This window comes from Perognathus longimembris, chromosome 9 (assembly GCF_023159225.1).
Source record: "Perognathus longimembris pacificus isolate PPM17 chromosome 9, ASM2315922v1, whole genome shotgun sequence".
Lineage (NCBI taxonomy): Eukaryota > Metazoa > Chordata > Mammalia > Rodentia > Heteromyidae > Perognathus > Perognathus longimembris.
Genome location: NC_063169.1, coordinates 12,689,666 through 12,706,538, shown reverse-complemented (window position 1 = coordinate 12,706,538; position 16,873 = coordinate 12,689,666). Strand labels below are relative to the sequence as shown.

The window sequence follows — 16,873 nt, the reverse complement described above, 5'->3', positions numbered from 1 at the left end:
CTTGATTTCTCAGCTCTGAGCAGTGTGTTACTATCATTTTAACTTGATTTATTGCTTTAAAAAAATGTCCCCTTGTTTATTTTGAGGCTGTATTATTGCAGCTGTATTGTTAGAATTGATAGGTGCACACTTTTTTATTAGCATACATTAGTTGTACTAGGGGTGTTTCATTCAACATTCCTATACACGTATATAATGTATTTTGATCAACCTCACCCCTCCATTGCTCCCCCTCACTTCTTTCTTAGAACATTTTCCACAGGTTTCATTTTTCTATTTTCATACATGCAAATAAAGTTCTTTGATCATATTGACCACATTCATCATTGTTCTCTTCCTTAGCCCTCCTCTGTCCCACTGATAGTCACCACAGCATAGTCTGCTAAATGTGCAGATGGCTGTGTCCCCCCCCCCCCGCCCACCATATTGAGTATTAAATTCATAGCCTGAATGCTCAAAGCTGGTCCTCTACTACTGAGTCACAGATCTACTTCTGGCTTTTTCTCTCTTTTTTTTTTTTTTTGTCAGCCCTGGGGCTTGAACTCAGGGCCTGAGCACTGTTCCTGGCTTCTTCTTTTTAAAAAAAATGTATTGACAAGGTTATGTACAGAGGGGTTAGTTACATAAAAGGTAGTTGAGTACATTTCTTGTCATATTTGTTATACCATTCCTCATTTTTCTTTCTTTTTTTTTTTGGCCAGTTCTGGGCCTTGGACTCAGGGCTTGAGCACTGTCCCTGGCTTCTTTTTGCTCAAGGCTAGCACTCTGGTCACTGCAGCCACAGAGCCACTTCTGGCCGTTTTCTATATATGTGGTGCTGGGGAATCGAACCCAGGGCCTCATGTATATGAGGCAAGCACTCTTGCCACTAGGCCATATTCCCAGCCCCTCCCTCATTTTTCTTTCTCTTCCCTAGCTCAGATAAACATATATACAATATCCAGTGTACCAAAATCATATACAGTGACCACAGGGGAATATACCATAGGGAATTCACTTAGCACATTAAAAATAACAAAAACAATAAAATCTTCGTTTCCATCTCTTGGAGTTCATTTTGCTTAGTCTCATCTTATATAATCATATGTACACAGCTGTTGAGCTATTGTGATCCTCTGATAGGTCTGTCCTAGACATTTTTATGTTCATTTAGTAATTGTTTGGTTTTAAAGACATGATGTAAAGTTGCTGACCAAAACATATAGAAATACCATTTGAAAAGAAGTTTGTTATTTTACAGACATGATCTCTGCTGTTTCCCACACCCCCAGTCCCCCAACATCCACATATCAGGGAGACCATGCATCTTTGTTCTCTGTGTTCCAGGCTTGTCTCCCTCAACATTATTTGTTCAAGATCTGTCCATTTCCCTGTGAATGCCATTATTTTATTTCTAATCGCTATGTAGTATTCCATTGTGTATAGGTACCACATTTTTTGGATCCATTTATCTGTAGTGGGGCATCTGGGTTGTTTCCAAATTTTGGCTATTGGCAGGTGTCTTTGTGGTATCCTGGATCCTGTTATTCAGGATCGATGCCTAGGAGTGGTATGGCTGGGTCATAGGGTAGGTCTATGCTGGGTTTTTTGAGGAACCTCCATACTGTTCTCCAAAGTGGTCATACTAGTTTACACTCCCACTAGCAGTGGAAAAGCATTCCTCTTTCCCCGCATCCCCTCCAGCAATTGTTGTTGCCTGAATTCAGAGTATAGGCCATTCTGACTGGGGTGAGGTAGTATCTCAGGGTTGTTTTTATTTGCATTTCTTTTACTGCCATGTCCCTGGCTTCTTTTTGCTCAAGGCTAGCACTCTACTATTGCCACAGCACCACTTCCAGCTTTTTCTGTATCTGTGGTGCTGAGGAATCGAACCCAGGGCTTCATGCATGCTAGGCAAGCACTCCACTATTAAGCCACATTCCCAGCCCCAATTTCCAGCTTTTATCTTTAGTGGTTATTTGGTTAAAAGTCTCAGGATATTTCTGCTTCGGATAACTTTGAACCATGATCATCAGGTCTCTCTTAGCCTTGTGAGTAACTAGAATTACAGGCACGAGCCATCAGGGCCCAGTTTTATGTCTGCCATTTGTGTAGTGTTTTTCACAAACTATACATTTTATAATTCCTCCATATAATTATTATAATTCCCTATTCCCCAAGGAATAGGGGCTAGTTTTTTTTTTTCTTCTCTGGTTTAAATGTTAAACATTTACAGCCAGGCACAGTGGCATACATAAGAAATCCCAGTCAAGGAAGAAGCTACTTGGGAGGTAGACATGGAGGGTCATTTTCAAGTGCAACATGGACATCAAGCTGTTGAGACTCCATCTCAAGCAATGGCTGGGAGCAGTGGTGAAGTCCCAGTGACTCAAAGCACCGCTGGGAGGGCCGCAGTCCCAGTCAGCTCAAGGATAAAGCAAGATCCTACCTCAAAAAACAGGACTGGAAGGTGGGTACTGGGAGTTCATACCAGTACCAAGGAGGCTTAAGTGGCAGAGAGCTAGCCTTGAGCAAGAAGAAGCCAGGGACAACGCTCAGGCCCTGAGTCCCAAGCTCCAGGACTGGCAAAAACAAACAAACAAACAAACAACCTCCCATTCCCCAATCCTGTGTTAACAGCTTCACTTCTGAACAGCTCTGGAACGCCTCCATTATAGCACTGGTAAGTCGGGTAAACTGCTATATGACCACTGCCAAAGTCAAGCAGTGTCCCTGGGCACCCGTGGATGGGAACAGTTTCTAAAACAGCCACTTATCCTGCTGGTGTTACATCTAGTCTATGAACATATTCTGAGGATATTTATGGTCATCTTAAAGCAAGTTTAGCTGTTTCCCTAGGATTAAAGAATCTCCCATGGTCAGGAGCTGGTGGTTCACACTTATCCTAGCTGCTCAGGAGGCTGAGATCTGAGGATGGAGGTTCAAAGCTAGCCCAGACAGGAAAGTCTGTGAGATATGTGATAGTCTTACCTCCAACTTAGCAACAAAAATCCAGAAGTGGAGCTGTGGCTCAATTGATAAACCATCAGCCTTGAGTGACAGCCAGGCAAGAGCACGAGGTCCTGAGTTCAAGCCTCATTACCAGCATATACTACTACTACTACTACTACACCACCACCACTGCTGCTACACTACTACACTATACCTCTACTACTATACTACACCACCACTACCACTACTATACTACGCTACTACTACGATATAAGTATGAAAAGATATTGAAAGAAACAGGACCAGGATATAAAGTGGAAAGTGAGTGGTGCTTTGGCTCAAGTGGTAGAGGCTCAAGAACAGTGCCCAGGCCCTGAGTTCGAAGCCCACAACTGACAAAACAAAAAATAAAAGCTAAAACAGAATACTTCGAATAAGATTGGAAACTGCTGTTGATGTTGATACCACCTTAAAAAGGTAAAGTTCACAGTAAGTGTGTGTAGAAATTAATACAGGGGTTTAGAAAATAAAATTTATTTGAAGTGCTAGTGGCTCATATCTGTAATCTTCGCTACTCAGGAGACTGAGAGATGAGGATCATGTTCGAAGCCAGCCCAGGGCAGGAAGGCCTGTGAGACTGTGTATGTGTGTGTGCTCTAGGGCATGAACTTAGTGCCTGGGTACTATCCTGAGCTTCATTTTGCTCAAGGTTAATGCTCTACCATTTGAGCCAAGGTTCCACTTCTGGTTTTTTTGGGGGCAGATTATTGAAGAGTCTCACTAACTTTCCTGCTTGGGCTGGCTTTGAACCATGATCCTCAGATCTCTGCCTCCTGAGTAAGTAGGATTACAAATGTGAGCCACTGGCAACCAGGCTTGTATGACTTTTATCTCTGGTTAACCACCAAAAACCCAAAGTGGAGCTATGAATAACTGGTACAATGCTAGTCTTGAGTGAAATAGATAAGGGATGGCACCCATTCCCTGAATTCAAATCTCAACACACACCCCCCCCCCCACATTGTTTGGAAGACTTTATTGGATCAGAACAAAAATATCACTCATTCTATGTGTATGAACACCAAAATAACAATAGGATCATGCTTCTGTTGGTGGAGGGCAAAAGTTCATTGAGCATTAATTACCATGCGGGATATTTACATCATTACAAAATATAGGTACAAAGACCAGTGACAATTTTGTAAATAACAAATACAAAAATTTCTGGGGTGCCGGGAATGTGGCTTAGCGGTAGAGTGCTTGCCTAGCATGCATGAAACCCTGGGTTCAATTCCTCAGCACCACATAAACAGGAAAAGCCAGAAGTGGCCTTGTAGCTCAAGAGCTAGTCTCAGCAAACGAAGCTCAGGGACAGTGCGCAGACCCTGAGCTCAAGCCCCAGGAAATGATAAAAAGTAATTCTGCCATCCTTTTATTTTTTGAGATGCAATCATGTGGTTTACAAGCATGTTTTGCTGTCGTGGCTGTGAAGCGGCTCAACGTCTTATCCACATGACAGCAGGTGGGACCAGGGACAAAATTTTCATCCTCCACATTTGTTTTTATCTTAATTTTTATTTTTTTGCCAGTCCTGGGGCTTATACTCAGGGCCTGGGTTCTGTCCCTGAACCTCTGTGTGCTCAAGCTAGCACTCTACCCCTTGAGCCCCATTTTTAGGCATGTATATTTGCCCAAGTGTCTGGGTGTCATGGTGATAGCTGAGCAACATCAAGGCACAAATGAAGGGAATCTGTCACACTAGCTTCTGATCACCAAAAGTTGGTAGGTAAACATGAGGAAGAAAAAAAATATAGATGCCAGGGCTAGGAATGTGGCCTAGTGGGAGATTGCTTGCCCAGCATGCATGAAGCCCTATGTTTGATTCCTTAGTACCACATAAACAGGAAAGCTGGAAGTGGTGCTGTGGCTCAAGTGGTAGAGTGCTAGTCGTGAGCAAAAGAAGCTCAAGGACAGTGCCCAGGCCCTGAGTTCAAGCCTCAGGACTGGCAAAAAGGAGAAAGAAAAATATAGATGCCAAATGGTTTAAGAACAAAAAGATGAGGCTGGGTGCTAATGGCTTCTGACTGTAATCCTAGCTACTCAGGAGGCTGAGATCTAAGGATCCTGGTTTGAAGACTGCTGGGCAGAAAAACTCTGGAGAGGATTATCTCCAATGAATCACCCCAAATCAGGAAGTAGAGCTTTGGCTCCAGAAGTAGAATGTTAGCCTTGATCACAAAAGCTCAGGGACAGTGTCCAGGCCCTGACTTCAAGCCCCAGGATTGGCCACACACGTACACACACACGACAAGATTAGTCACGTCATTACATTATTCTAATGGATGAGTAAAATTCCATTCTCTCTCTCCACACACACACACACACACACACACACACACACACACACACACACACACAGATACAGTTTATTGATACACTCATCTGTTGTAGGGTACCCAGGCTGTTTCCACAGTTGGGCTACTGTGAATAGCCAAGCGGTGAATATGGATGGTCAAGTATCTTTACTATATCCTGATTTGTAATGATCTGGCTAGATGCTCAGGAGTGGTAAGGCTGGGCCGTAGGGAAGAGCTGCTTAGTTTTTTTTTTTTTTTTTAAATTATTTATTTGCCTGTCCTAGGGCTTGAACTCAGGGCCTGAGCACTGTCCTTGGCTTCTTTTTGCTGAAGGCTAGCACTCTGCCACTTGAGCCACAGCACCACTTCTGGCCTTTTCTGTTTATGTGGTGCTGAGGAGTTGAACCCAGGGCTTCATGCATGCCAGGCAAGCACTCTACCACTAAGCCACATTCCCAGCCCATTCGTTTTTCCTTTCTTCCCCTCCCTTCCTTCCTTCCTTCCTTTGGTTGGTCATGGGGCTTGGCATTGTTCCTGAGCTTTTCAGCTCAAGACTAGTGCTCCACCACTTTGAGCCACAGAGCCACTTCTGGTTTTCTGGTGGTTAATTGGAAATGAGTCTCCTGCCCAGGCTGGCTTTGACTTGTGATCCTCAGATCTCAGCCTCCTGAGTAGCTAGGGTTGCAGGCATGAGCCATCAGTGCCGGGCTCATTTTCTTTATGGCCAGGGATGATGAGCATTTCCTCATGTGTCTATTTGCCATTCTTAGTTATTCTGAAAAGTCTCTTAAGATCGTTTGCCCACTTATTGATTGGTTTATGGTTTTAGTGGGTGTTTTTTTTTTTTTTTTTGAGTTCCTTGTATGGTTTGGACACTAGGCATTTGTGGGATGTATTGCTGCTGAAGATTTTTTTCCCCAGTCTGTTGGCTTTCTAGCTTAGTAATGGTAATGTTTGCTGAAAGACTACCACATGGTTCAGGCAGAAAATAATTTATTGGGGGGAAGAGTACCCTGCTAGCCCACACAAGATGGAGGTGTGCAGAAAGAAGAGGAGAGAAGGAATTTATGGCTGAGAGAGATTATATAGGAAAAAGCAGGGAGACGGTGTAATCACAGCAGATGAGGAAGTGATCTCAGAGCCTGGGGAACCTCTCACTGTCTGAATGAGCATGACTGGGGGTGAGTGAGGGAGACCTCAGAATCTGGGGTCCTTTGTTGACTCACAGTCAGGTGAGTGACAGCCAGGTGACTATTGGTTTTGGGCAGGTAATCTCTGTAAAGCTACAAGCTGTCCTTCATGAAGAGGAAAAGAGAAAGGAGCTGTTCTGGACATTCCAACACTTTGTGTGTTTTTTTCTGGTTCTGGGGCATGAACTCTGTCTGGGCCAGGGTGCTGTCTTTGAGCTGCTTTTGCTCATGCTAGCACTTGACCACTCAAGTCACAGTGCCAGTTCTGGATTTTTCTGTGATTAAGTGGAGAAAAGAGTCTCACAGACTTTACTATTCAGGCTGGCTTCAAACCATGATCCTCAGATCTCAGCCTCACGAGTAGCTGGAATTACAGGCATGAGCCACCAGTGCCCAGCCATTCTAGCCTTTTGATAGTTATAAAGGGGTGCCAATTCACTCTGGTTACTTCCTGCTGATGAGGGGCATTGACCTTAGGGGTTGAAAGTAGAGATGCCATCTAGTCTGGAAGCAGCAGTAACAGGTTTAGTTCTTCTTTTTTTTTTTTTTTGGTGGTGAACGTGAATATGCATCTTTGGATGAAATCTGTAAAAAAAAATATTATTAGAGAGCACACAAATAGCAGAAGGAAGGGGTGCCACCCACTCAGGGTGGAAATGCAAAATTGGATGATGTGGCTAGTTCCTGTGTCCTGTGTTCTAGATGGTCCTGGAGTTGCCCTGGCTACTTCTGACTTAACGTCTGGCAACTGGCTAGGGAAGACTGGTTAAGAATAAGCAGTCAGATGTGGGGTTGCATTGCCTGTAACTGGACTATAGATGTTTGGATTACAGATGTCAAGACTATATATACAGTATGGATGGGAAGGTGTCAAGGCAAACTGTCCTGAGTCTATAAGACTCACTATAAGTTACTGTCCAGTTATAAAGTAGACAGGCATGAACATTCGATAGGCATGCTTATTAACTATTCCTTTTGACCTCTGGTTAGTTTTGAAAAGGCAGGCACAGAATGACTCCACTTAGGATCATCCCCTCTTATTTCTCCCCACCATCCCTTGTCTCCAGGACTAGCTTTGTCCTGGGGGTCTAAGTGCTCTTTGCAGGGATGGCTTGTTGCAGTTGGCATTTTTTTTTCCAGTAGCTGGGATGGCATTTCCCAGTTGACTAATGGCATGTCCCATGTTGGGGGGCAGGTGACTGACAGATCAAGTGAGAGTTCATGCCAAGAGACTCCTCTTTTTCCCCCAAATGAAACAACAAGGAGATCAATAAAAATAGCTTTTAAGCAAGGTTTACCTGGTGCTTGTTAAGAAGTTAAGTTTGACCAATAAATACGTCTTTTTTTTTTTGCCAGTCCTGGGCCTTGGACTCAGGGCCTGAGCACTGTCCCTGGCTTCTTTTTGTTCAGGGCTAGCACTCTACCACTTGAGCCACAGCGCCACTCTGGCCGTTTTCTATATATGTGGTGCTGAGGAATCAAACCCAGGGCTTTATGTATACGAGGCAAGCACTCTTGCCACTAGGCCACATTCCCAGCCCACAGTAAATACTTCTAAGAGTTATTTTTCCCTTTGTGCATCTGATTGTAAATGCTACAGAAGATCAAATCTGTAAAGCAAAACTGTCTATTATTGAGTTTTGAAATAGCAACTGATTAAACAATCATATTTTCTAAATTTTTAACTAAATATATCACTTTCAGACACTAAATTAAAACATTGTTACTATAACATGGAGGTCAGATCTGGCCAGCACCATCATTGGCCACATCGCAAGTTGTATTCATCTTGTCTTGATGGGTAATGGGTGTTTCTGAATTCCAAGAGACAGGGGTGGGCACACAGCCTATAGGTTACTGAACCTGTCAGTAACCTTGGGACTGGAAGTTTCCAGTGACTCAGCTCCCTGACCAGACCCTATTTAAGGTCTGGCCAGCTCAGGTGCCATTCCACCATGCCACGTGTCTCCATGTTCGCGTCCTGTGTCCTGTCTCCTGGCTCATCTCTTGTCCCCATGTTGTTCCAGTTCTGCTGCCTATGGCAGCGGAATTGGTTTGTTGGTATCGTTTTTGTTCTTTCCTCTCTCTCTGGCCTGTTTCCTGATAGTATGTGTGGGCTGCAGGAGTTACTTAGAAATCTTCTGGAAGTAAGTCTCTGTGTCTCTCTGTCCTGTTTTGTCTTATATGTTTTTCTGAAACCTGGGACCTGTCCATCTGGAACTTCCCCAATAAATTCATCTTTTTGCTTGAGACTGTCTCTGAGTGGTGGACTCTTGGATGGACGGGGAATCCCCTCCCTCAAACCCCATAACAGCCATATTCCCAGACCACATCAAGTTTTAAAAGCTTACCAAGCAAGTGCTGGTGGCTCACACCTGTAATCCTAGCTACTCAGGAGGCTGAGATCTGAGGATTGCAGTTCAAAAACCTAGGCAGGAAAGTCTGCAAGACTTCACTTCCAATAAAGTAATCACCACTGTCCCCCTCAAAAAAAAAAAAAAAAAGCTGGAAATGATAGAGTGCTAGCCTTGAGCAAAAAGCAGCTCAGGAACAGCACCCAGGCTGTGAGTTCAAGCCCCAGACCAGCATGTACACACAAAAAAAATCTTACCAAGATGTGGAGGTAATGACTGCTAAGTAGGAGTTGAGAGGCCAGGCGGCATTGTGGGCAGAAGTCACTTACCAGGAAGGATGGGGCTACTGCTCAGGCTTTAGGAGCCAGCGAGTCTGGACATCAAGGAAAGGGGGATGGAACAGCCTTGGGTGGTAGAGCCACTGGTTTAGCATCCTTGAGGCCCTAGGCTTGATCACTGAAAGAAAAAAAAAAGGTCAAGAAGAAGAGGGGGGAATGGAATACAGGAAAAATGCTTTTGGGAAGACGAGAAACAGGTAGGGAAGAAGTAAAAAGGCAGAAGATAGACAGGCAGATATTGACAAGCTAGAGTCCTGGATGTCATCTTAGGGAGAAGTGGACAATTTAGGCCAACTTCTAGGCAGCTTATCAGATGCTCACCGCGGAAGGCTCTGCATTCCTTTAGAGTTGTCAGTTGGTTTCCTACCACCCCAATCTCACACAATCTTTGTTATTTAGATAGAAGTTAGAAACAGAAACTCAGGAAAGGGGTGGACTGGGGGAGGTGTTTTATGCCTGCTATTCTCAGGAGGCTGAAATCCAGAGGCTTGAGATTGGAAGCTAGTTTGGGAAGAAAAAAACCCTAAAAGATTCTGTCTCCAAAGTAATCAGCAAAAACTTGGGTTGGAGGCATAGCTCAAGTGGTAGAGCACCAGCAGAGCAAGTAAACAAACAAAGTAAACAAACAAAGTGAGCATGAGACCTCTCCAATTCCCGAAGGAAATAACACAAACCTGGGAGGGACATCATACAGTACCTTATTTAATCACATTTTACAGATGAGGAAATTGAGACTGAGAGGGAAGTGATTTTTCTCAAGGCCATACAGCAAATTAGAAGGAAGCTGGAAGCAGAGGAGCCTCCGGGCAAAGCCCCAAGATCTTCTAGCTCCCCAAAGCTTCTGCCCATCCGGAGCACAATGACTCCTCCTCTGCGGAAGTTAATGGTTAAAACCTAGTCCACCTAAAGCTTCTCAGTCATGGTTACTAATTAACCCAATTTCAGTAAGAAAAGACCTTGTGAACAGTGGAGTGGAGTATGCTCCGGAGGGAAATCTATAGGCCTATTGATTACAGTAGCATTAAAACATATACAATCATAATATTTCAGATCCACTTAAAATGCTTCACAATATACAGTAATCTCGGTAACTCTACATTTTCTCTTCATTGAATGCCACCTGCTGGGCCAGGATAAAACTTTTTGGGGGCGGAATTTAAAATGACTTCCCTTAGTGTTTGAGTGCAGTAGGTAATAAAATCTGTTTGCAGTGTTTGCTGTCTCCAGATAGGGCTGTAATTACACCACATGAGGAAGAAAGGTAGCTGAGTCTCAATCTAGATCATTTATGTAAACTCAGCTTTCTTGTCAACCATGTTCTCATATTGCAATGTGTGTAAACCACAAAATTCATCTCCTGTGAACTACATAGACAGTGTCCAGTTGCAGGCCTGTCAGAATGTTTATGTTCTTAGTGTAACTGGATGTCTGTGGGTCAAGACCAAAATTTGACATTCTAAATAAAACTCTCACCAATGGATTCCCTAGGATAAAACTTACAGCTCTGAAGTTTGTAAAACATTAGAGATATTCTCTAATTCAAACAAATACATTTCCGTAGGAAAATTCTCCTTTAAAAAAATACAAAGGTCTTGGTTCTGTACAATGTGTTTGGAAAAAAAACAAACACCCTAATCTTCAAGAAAGAAAAACAGACAATTCCTAATATAACTGTTAACATTTAATAATACCTTAATCTCCAACTCCAAATATTTGGCAACTTTCAGCAGTTCCTTCCTCCCAGAATCTTATAAAAACCCTATAGTGCACAAAGTATATTCATATTGTATCCATAAAGAGAGAGACATAACCAATGACTATATTTTTGTTTGTTAATGAACTATTCTCTCTCATGACAACTGGTCAGTAGGCTTCAATGTGACAGTTCTCCAGGGCCGGTCTCAACGATGCTTCTCTTGACACCTGCAGCTTCCAGCTTGCTGTGTCCTCTCCGCAAGGAAAACCACAGGCCCCCCGCCCTGGCGCCATCCCTGGCTCAGTCCAATCAATAAGGACTTATTTCCTGTCCATTTGCTGAGGTCACAGAGCGAATCTCATTAATTATTTCTGCTACTGCAGCCTCAAGTGTGCTGCTGGTGTGACAAGTGAAAACGGCTTGACCTTTTTTTCTTCTGATTTTGTTTGTAGTAGATCCAAAAGGAAGGCAGTATTCATTTAGCAATATGATCAAAGGAAACAGTGTGGATGTGTTTAAAATCATTAACATGTTCAGATTTTTTTGATCACAAAAGTTCTTCTGATCACCTCATTCTCTAGTTTTTTCAGCCAAGGAGCACTAGTGTCTTTTAAATTTGGTGTCAGGAAAATCTGGTCACAGCAAATACAATATTTTCCAAAGCTGATCTGGCCTCTGAGGGAGGGAAGCTCTCCAGGGCTTCCAGTGCCTTGTTTCCATGGTAACGACACAGGTCAATAGCTGAAGTCACACCTTTGCCAGCTTTGATTGTTTCACACAACTGTTAAGAAGCAAATATACAATAAAAGTCAGTTTTCAGGTTACACAGTAAGGACCACAATTAAATTGTGCTTGCAAGTGTGTGTGTGTGAAAACAAGGGAAGAAAGTGTAGCTCCAGTATTTCTGCTCTGGTATTTTGAGGGGGGAGGACATCATTCTTGGTGATTCCACGGCATTAAAACTGCCCTGGGGCTGCTACTGTCAGTGCTCCAGAGCAGCACAATAGGCCCCAATCAACCTCATTACACCTCCCCACTCCCACCCCTTCATCTACAGAGATAGGCCACGCAGGGAAGGCGGTAATGAAGGTGGAGGGCATTTACATCTCTGCATTTTGAATTTTACAGTGTGATATTCTAATGCCAGAAACATTTCACAACTTATTCCTAAAAACAAACAAACAAATGTGTAGATACAAAGCATCTATATGAATATTCATGACCAACATTATCACTTGAACCATACCCTCCAAAACATCCTTCCTAAAGAATAAAGTAAAGCCAGGTGCTGGGGTCACGCCTGTAATCTTAGCTAGTCAGGAGGCTGAGATCTGAGGATGGGATTCAAAGCCAGCCTGGGCAGGAAAGTCAGTGAGACTCTTATTTCCATTTAACTATCTTTAATTAAATACCTAAAAGCTAGAAGTGGAGCTCTGGATCAAAAGGTAGAACATGAGCCTTGAGGGAACCCCCTCCCCCAGTGCCCAGGCCCTAAGTTCAAGCCCCAGACCAACACACACACACACACACACACACACACACACACACACGAAAAATGAAAAGAGTAATAAACTCAGGCTAAGAAATGTCATCGACTTCCAAACCCCTTTTTTAACTGAGAGAACCAATGAAATGGTTATGCTTTAGGGCTGGAAGATGTAATTTTTTAGTCTGCTAAACTTCCTTTGTTTTAGTTCCACCTTCTCAATGAATGCGTCCAACAAATGCTCGTTCGCTCTACAGGAATTGAGAGTCCAGTCCCTTCATCCTCCACTTCCAGTCAGATACCAGGGCAGCAACCTGGGTGCTCACCCACAACCGAACTCTGGACCTCAGCGACTGGGTCGGCCCAGGTGGCGAGTGGCTGAATGTCACTTCTGGGCTGCAGCACTGGACTGTTCTTGTGCTCCCCTCTAGCAAACACAGCAGCCTTGCTTCTCAGCCAGTACCCTTGAGGGATAGCAGTGAGCACCAAGTGCCTCTCCTGCCTGGGACGGACATACAGTGTGAGGAAGAGACCTAATTTTATTGTCTTAAGCCTCTAAGACCATGAGAGCATCTGCAGCCACTGTTTTTTTGGTGCCAGTCCTGGGGCTTGAACTCAGGGACTGTGCTCTGTCGTTTAACTTTTCTGCCCAAGACGAGAACTCTACTACTTGGGCCACAGCTCCATGTCCCCACTTTTTAGTAGTTAATTGGGACTAAGAGTCTCATGCCACGATCCTCAACTCTCAGCTTCCTGAGCAGCTAGGATTACAGGCATGAGCCACCTGCACCTGGCTGCAGCCACTTTCCCTGACATAGTGAACAGGACCTTGTCGTTCTATCTTCTTTGGAGCCCTCAAATTCATGCTCTGCTCTTCTTCCCACTGACAGTACATGCACGAGTTCAGGCTCTCATTGTCCTTTAGGCGGATTATTTTTTGCAGTCATCTGTAAAAATAAAAGAGTCTTCCCACTGGCTGGGCATGTGGCTTAGTGGTAGAGTGCTTGCCTATGATGCATGAAGCACTGGGTTCCATTCCTCAGCACCACATAAACAGAAAAAGCCAGAAGTGGTGCTGTGGCTCAAATGGTAGAGTGCTAGCCTTGAGCCAAAGAAGCTCAGGCCCTGAGGGTTAAGCCCCAGGACTGGAAAACAAAACAAAACAAACAAAAAAAGAATTCCCACCACCAGTCTTTCACCGGACTCCATCAGCCACACCACACTGCAAGGAAGAGCTTTATGCAATGTTATTATATTATAGTCTGCGCACAACTGCCTTCCAAAATACCCTTATTAAGTCCAAGGTCTTTAGAAGACAGGGAAATATTTTCTTTAATCTTGTTCTTGCCTAGCTTCATCTCCACTCTTCCTCACTTATTTTTAGTTGTATTCTCAGATCTGATTTACCATCTTCCCTGAAGCTGCCACCCCCTTCCCCAACCAGTTCTCCAAATTCTACCTGGGTGGAATGTGCTCAGTTGTCTACGATGATGGCCTAAGGGGCTGGCTATCCTACTTCCTCTAGGATCCCAGAGTACCTTGTGCACATTGCAAGTACAGAATTATTATACAGCATTGTATTTTAATCTTCCATCTCTTCATGAAGCTTCATGTGACTTACTGCATAATGCATGAAATGTGAATAAATCTGCTGGTATTCCCTTAATTAAACAATCAGGAGATTAAAGGTCTAGAGAAACTCAATGACTCAAGATCTAGCTGAAGAGTGGCAAAGCTGAGATAAGAGGCTAAGTTTTCTGACGCATGCCCCTAACAGCAATACCAAACTCCAGAGTCCCAACATTCCATACACTCTTCCACACTGCCTATGGGCTGGGGACTATTCCAGCCTAGATTTCCCTAGTCTCTTGTCAATTGCTGAAGGCATGAAGACTAAGTTGGTGTCAGGTATCAGAGGGAGCTAGACTCAAATACCTATTCTAGCATAAAAATCTGAGGGAAACCACTCAATGGCTCAGTTCTGAGGATAGTATCAGACCTCTGAAAGATTAAGAGGACTGTATGATATAGCATAGACTGCTGGATAGTCTCTGAATCACTGTGAAGGCTTACACTGCTTAGCTCTCCCCTTAGGAACCATTCCATCTATAGTAACTTCAAAGGTGTCTGGACTTAGATCAGAAACAGTCCTAAATGATAAATAGATTGGCAGATAGAGGAACAGAATGAACACTTTCCTATTGTCTTCTCTCTAATAACTCCAAAGCTAAACTTAACAAGCCAACATTCTCCTATTCTAGACTTTTAAGTTTGGTATCTGTAGGCATATGAATCTCTGTATGACTAGATTAGTTGTGTAGTTTACAACCACTGAGTACCTATCTGTTTTTGTTTTTGTTTGGCTGTGGGTCTTGAATTCTGGGCCTGGGCGCTGTCCCTGAGCAGTTCAGCTCAAGGCTAGAGCTCGACCACCTAGAGCCGTAGCGCCACTTTTGGTTTTCTGGTGGTTAATTGGAGATAAGAGTTGCATGGACTTTCCTGCTAGGGCTGGCTTTGAACGGAGATCCTCAGATCTCAGCCTCCTGAGCAGTTAAGATAACAGGCATGAGCCTCAGGTACCTGGCTCCTATCTGATTTTTGTTTTGTTTTGATGTTTTTGGTTATAATGGAGTTTGAACTTGGAGCCTCATCTTTGCTAGGCAGGTGCTCTACTATTTCCTCAGCTTGAGAACCAACTATATGCCAGACAAAATGATCCTTTTCTCTGTATGGATGAGGAACTAATTAAGGGTTAATTGTGAAAAGTAGTAAAACTAAAGTATAAGTGTAGGACTACAGTTGTTAAAAGTGATCAACTTTAATTGGAAGATTGCAGAAAACCTTACAAAGTGGGGTTTGAAGCAGGTTTTTGTGAATGTTTGGAGGGAACTGTAAAGAGAACAGCTTAAGCAGACACAGAGGGGATTCGACTACAGAGTAAATAGGGAATGGAAACAGACTAAGCTGGTTCCACTTGAAGGGCCAGGTGTCAAGGGATACAGCAAGGCTCTGAAAATCAGGTTAAGAAATTTATACTATTTTTTTTTCTTTAAAATGCACACATACCTGTAATTCTAGCTACTCAGGAAGCTGAGATCTGGCTGGGAATATGGCCTAGTGGCAAGAGCGCTTGCCTTGTATACATGAAGCCCTGGGTTCGATTCCCAAGCACCACATATATAGAAAATGGCCAGAAGTGGCGCTGTGGCTCAAGTGGCAGAGTGCTAGCCTTGAGCAAAAAGAAGCCAGGGACAGTGCTCAGGCCCTGAGTCCAAGGCCCAGGACTGGCAAAAAAAAAAAAAAAAAAAAAAAAAGGAAGCTGAGCTCTGAGGATTCATAGTTCAAAGCCAGCCCAGAAAGGAAGTCTGTGAGACACTTTTTTTTTTATTAATTGGACATAAAGTTTTTTACAAGGTGTTGTGCAAAGAGGGTGCAGTTACATAGTAGGGCAGTGTGTACATTTCTTGTGATATCTTACGACCTGTTTTTCTATCCCTTGTCTAGGTCAGGTTGACATATATGCAATATACAATGTATCAAGAACATATACAGTATTCACAGACTTGGCTGTGAGACACTTTTAACCACCTCCAATTAACTACCAGAAAACGGAGAGTGGGGCTGTGGCTCCAAGTGGTAGAGCACTAGCCTTGAGCTAAAGTGCTCAGGGACAGCACCCAGGCCCATAGTTCAAGCCCTACGACCAACAACAACAGCAAAAAGCACAAACACACTAAAATGTACACACATACATACATATACATATTTATATATTGTGCTACTACTAGGGCTTGAATTCAAGACCTCTTTCTCTTTTTCTTTTTTTTGATCGGTTGTGGGGCTCCAATTCTCTACCACTCTACCACTCGTGCTACAGCACTACTTCTGGTTTTCTGGTAGCTAATTGGATAAAAGATTCTCATCTCATGGACTTTCCTGCCTGGGCTGGCTTTGAACTGTGAGCCTCAGAACTCAAGCTCCTGAATAGCTAGGATTACAGGCATGAGCCACCATTGGGCACAGTGAGTTTTGTCAATTTTTTCTCCTCTTTCTTTCCTCTCTCATTCCCTTCCTCCACCTCCCTGCCCTTTTTCTTTTCTGTGCTGGGGTTAAACATATGGCCTTACACATGGCTAGGCAAGAGCTCTATCACTGGGCTACATCTACAGCCCTCATTTCTATCTGTATGTGTGTATGTATGTTTCTAAACTACATGAAAGTAAGCTACAGGCAGTGGTATACTGGTAAATTAGCTGTGGAACAAAGCCCTAGTTGTACCATTTGTAGATTTTTAAAAAAAAATTTTTTTTTTTTTTTTTGCCAGTCCTGGGGCTTGAACTCAGGGCCTGAGCACTGCCCCTGGCTGTTTCATTTTATTTTAGTTTTTTGCTCAACACTAGCACTCTACCACTTAAGCCGCAGCACCACTTCCAGCTTTTTCTATATATGTGGTGCTGAGGTATCGAACCCAGGGCTTCATGTATACGAAGCGAGCACTTTACCACTAGGCCATATTCCCAG

At 43.5% G+C, this 16,873-nt stretch overlaps 1 protein-coding gene across 1 annotated transcript in view; it reads right to left on the bottom strand.

Annotated features, from left to right (window-relative positions):
• Positions 1–10,829: 10,829 nt before the first annotated feature.
• Positions 10,830–16,873, bottom strand: part of Pdss2 (decaprenyl diphosphate synthase subunit 2) — a 199,056-nt gene continuing 193,012 nt past the window's right edge. The window contains exon 7 of the mRNA XM_048354522.1: positions 10,830–11,647. Coding sequence (XP_048210479.1) covers positions 11,489–11,647 — 159 coding nt within the window. The 3' untranslated portion in view covers positions 10,830–11,488. The remainder of the gene's footprint in view (positions 11,648–16,873) is intronic.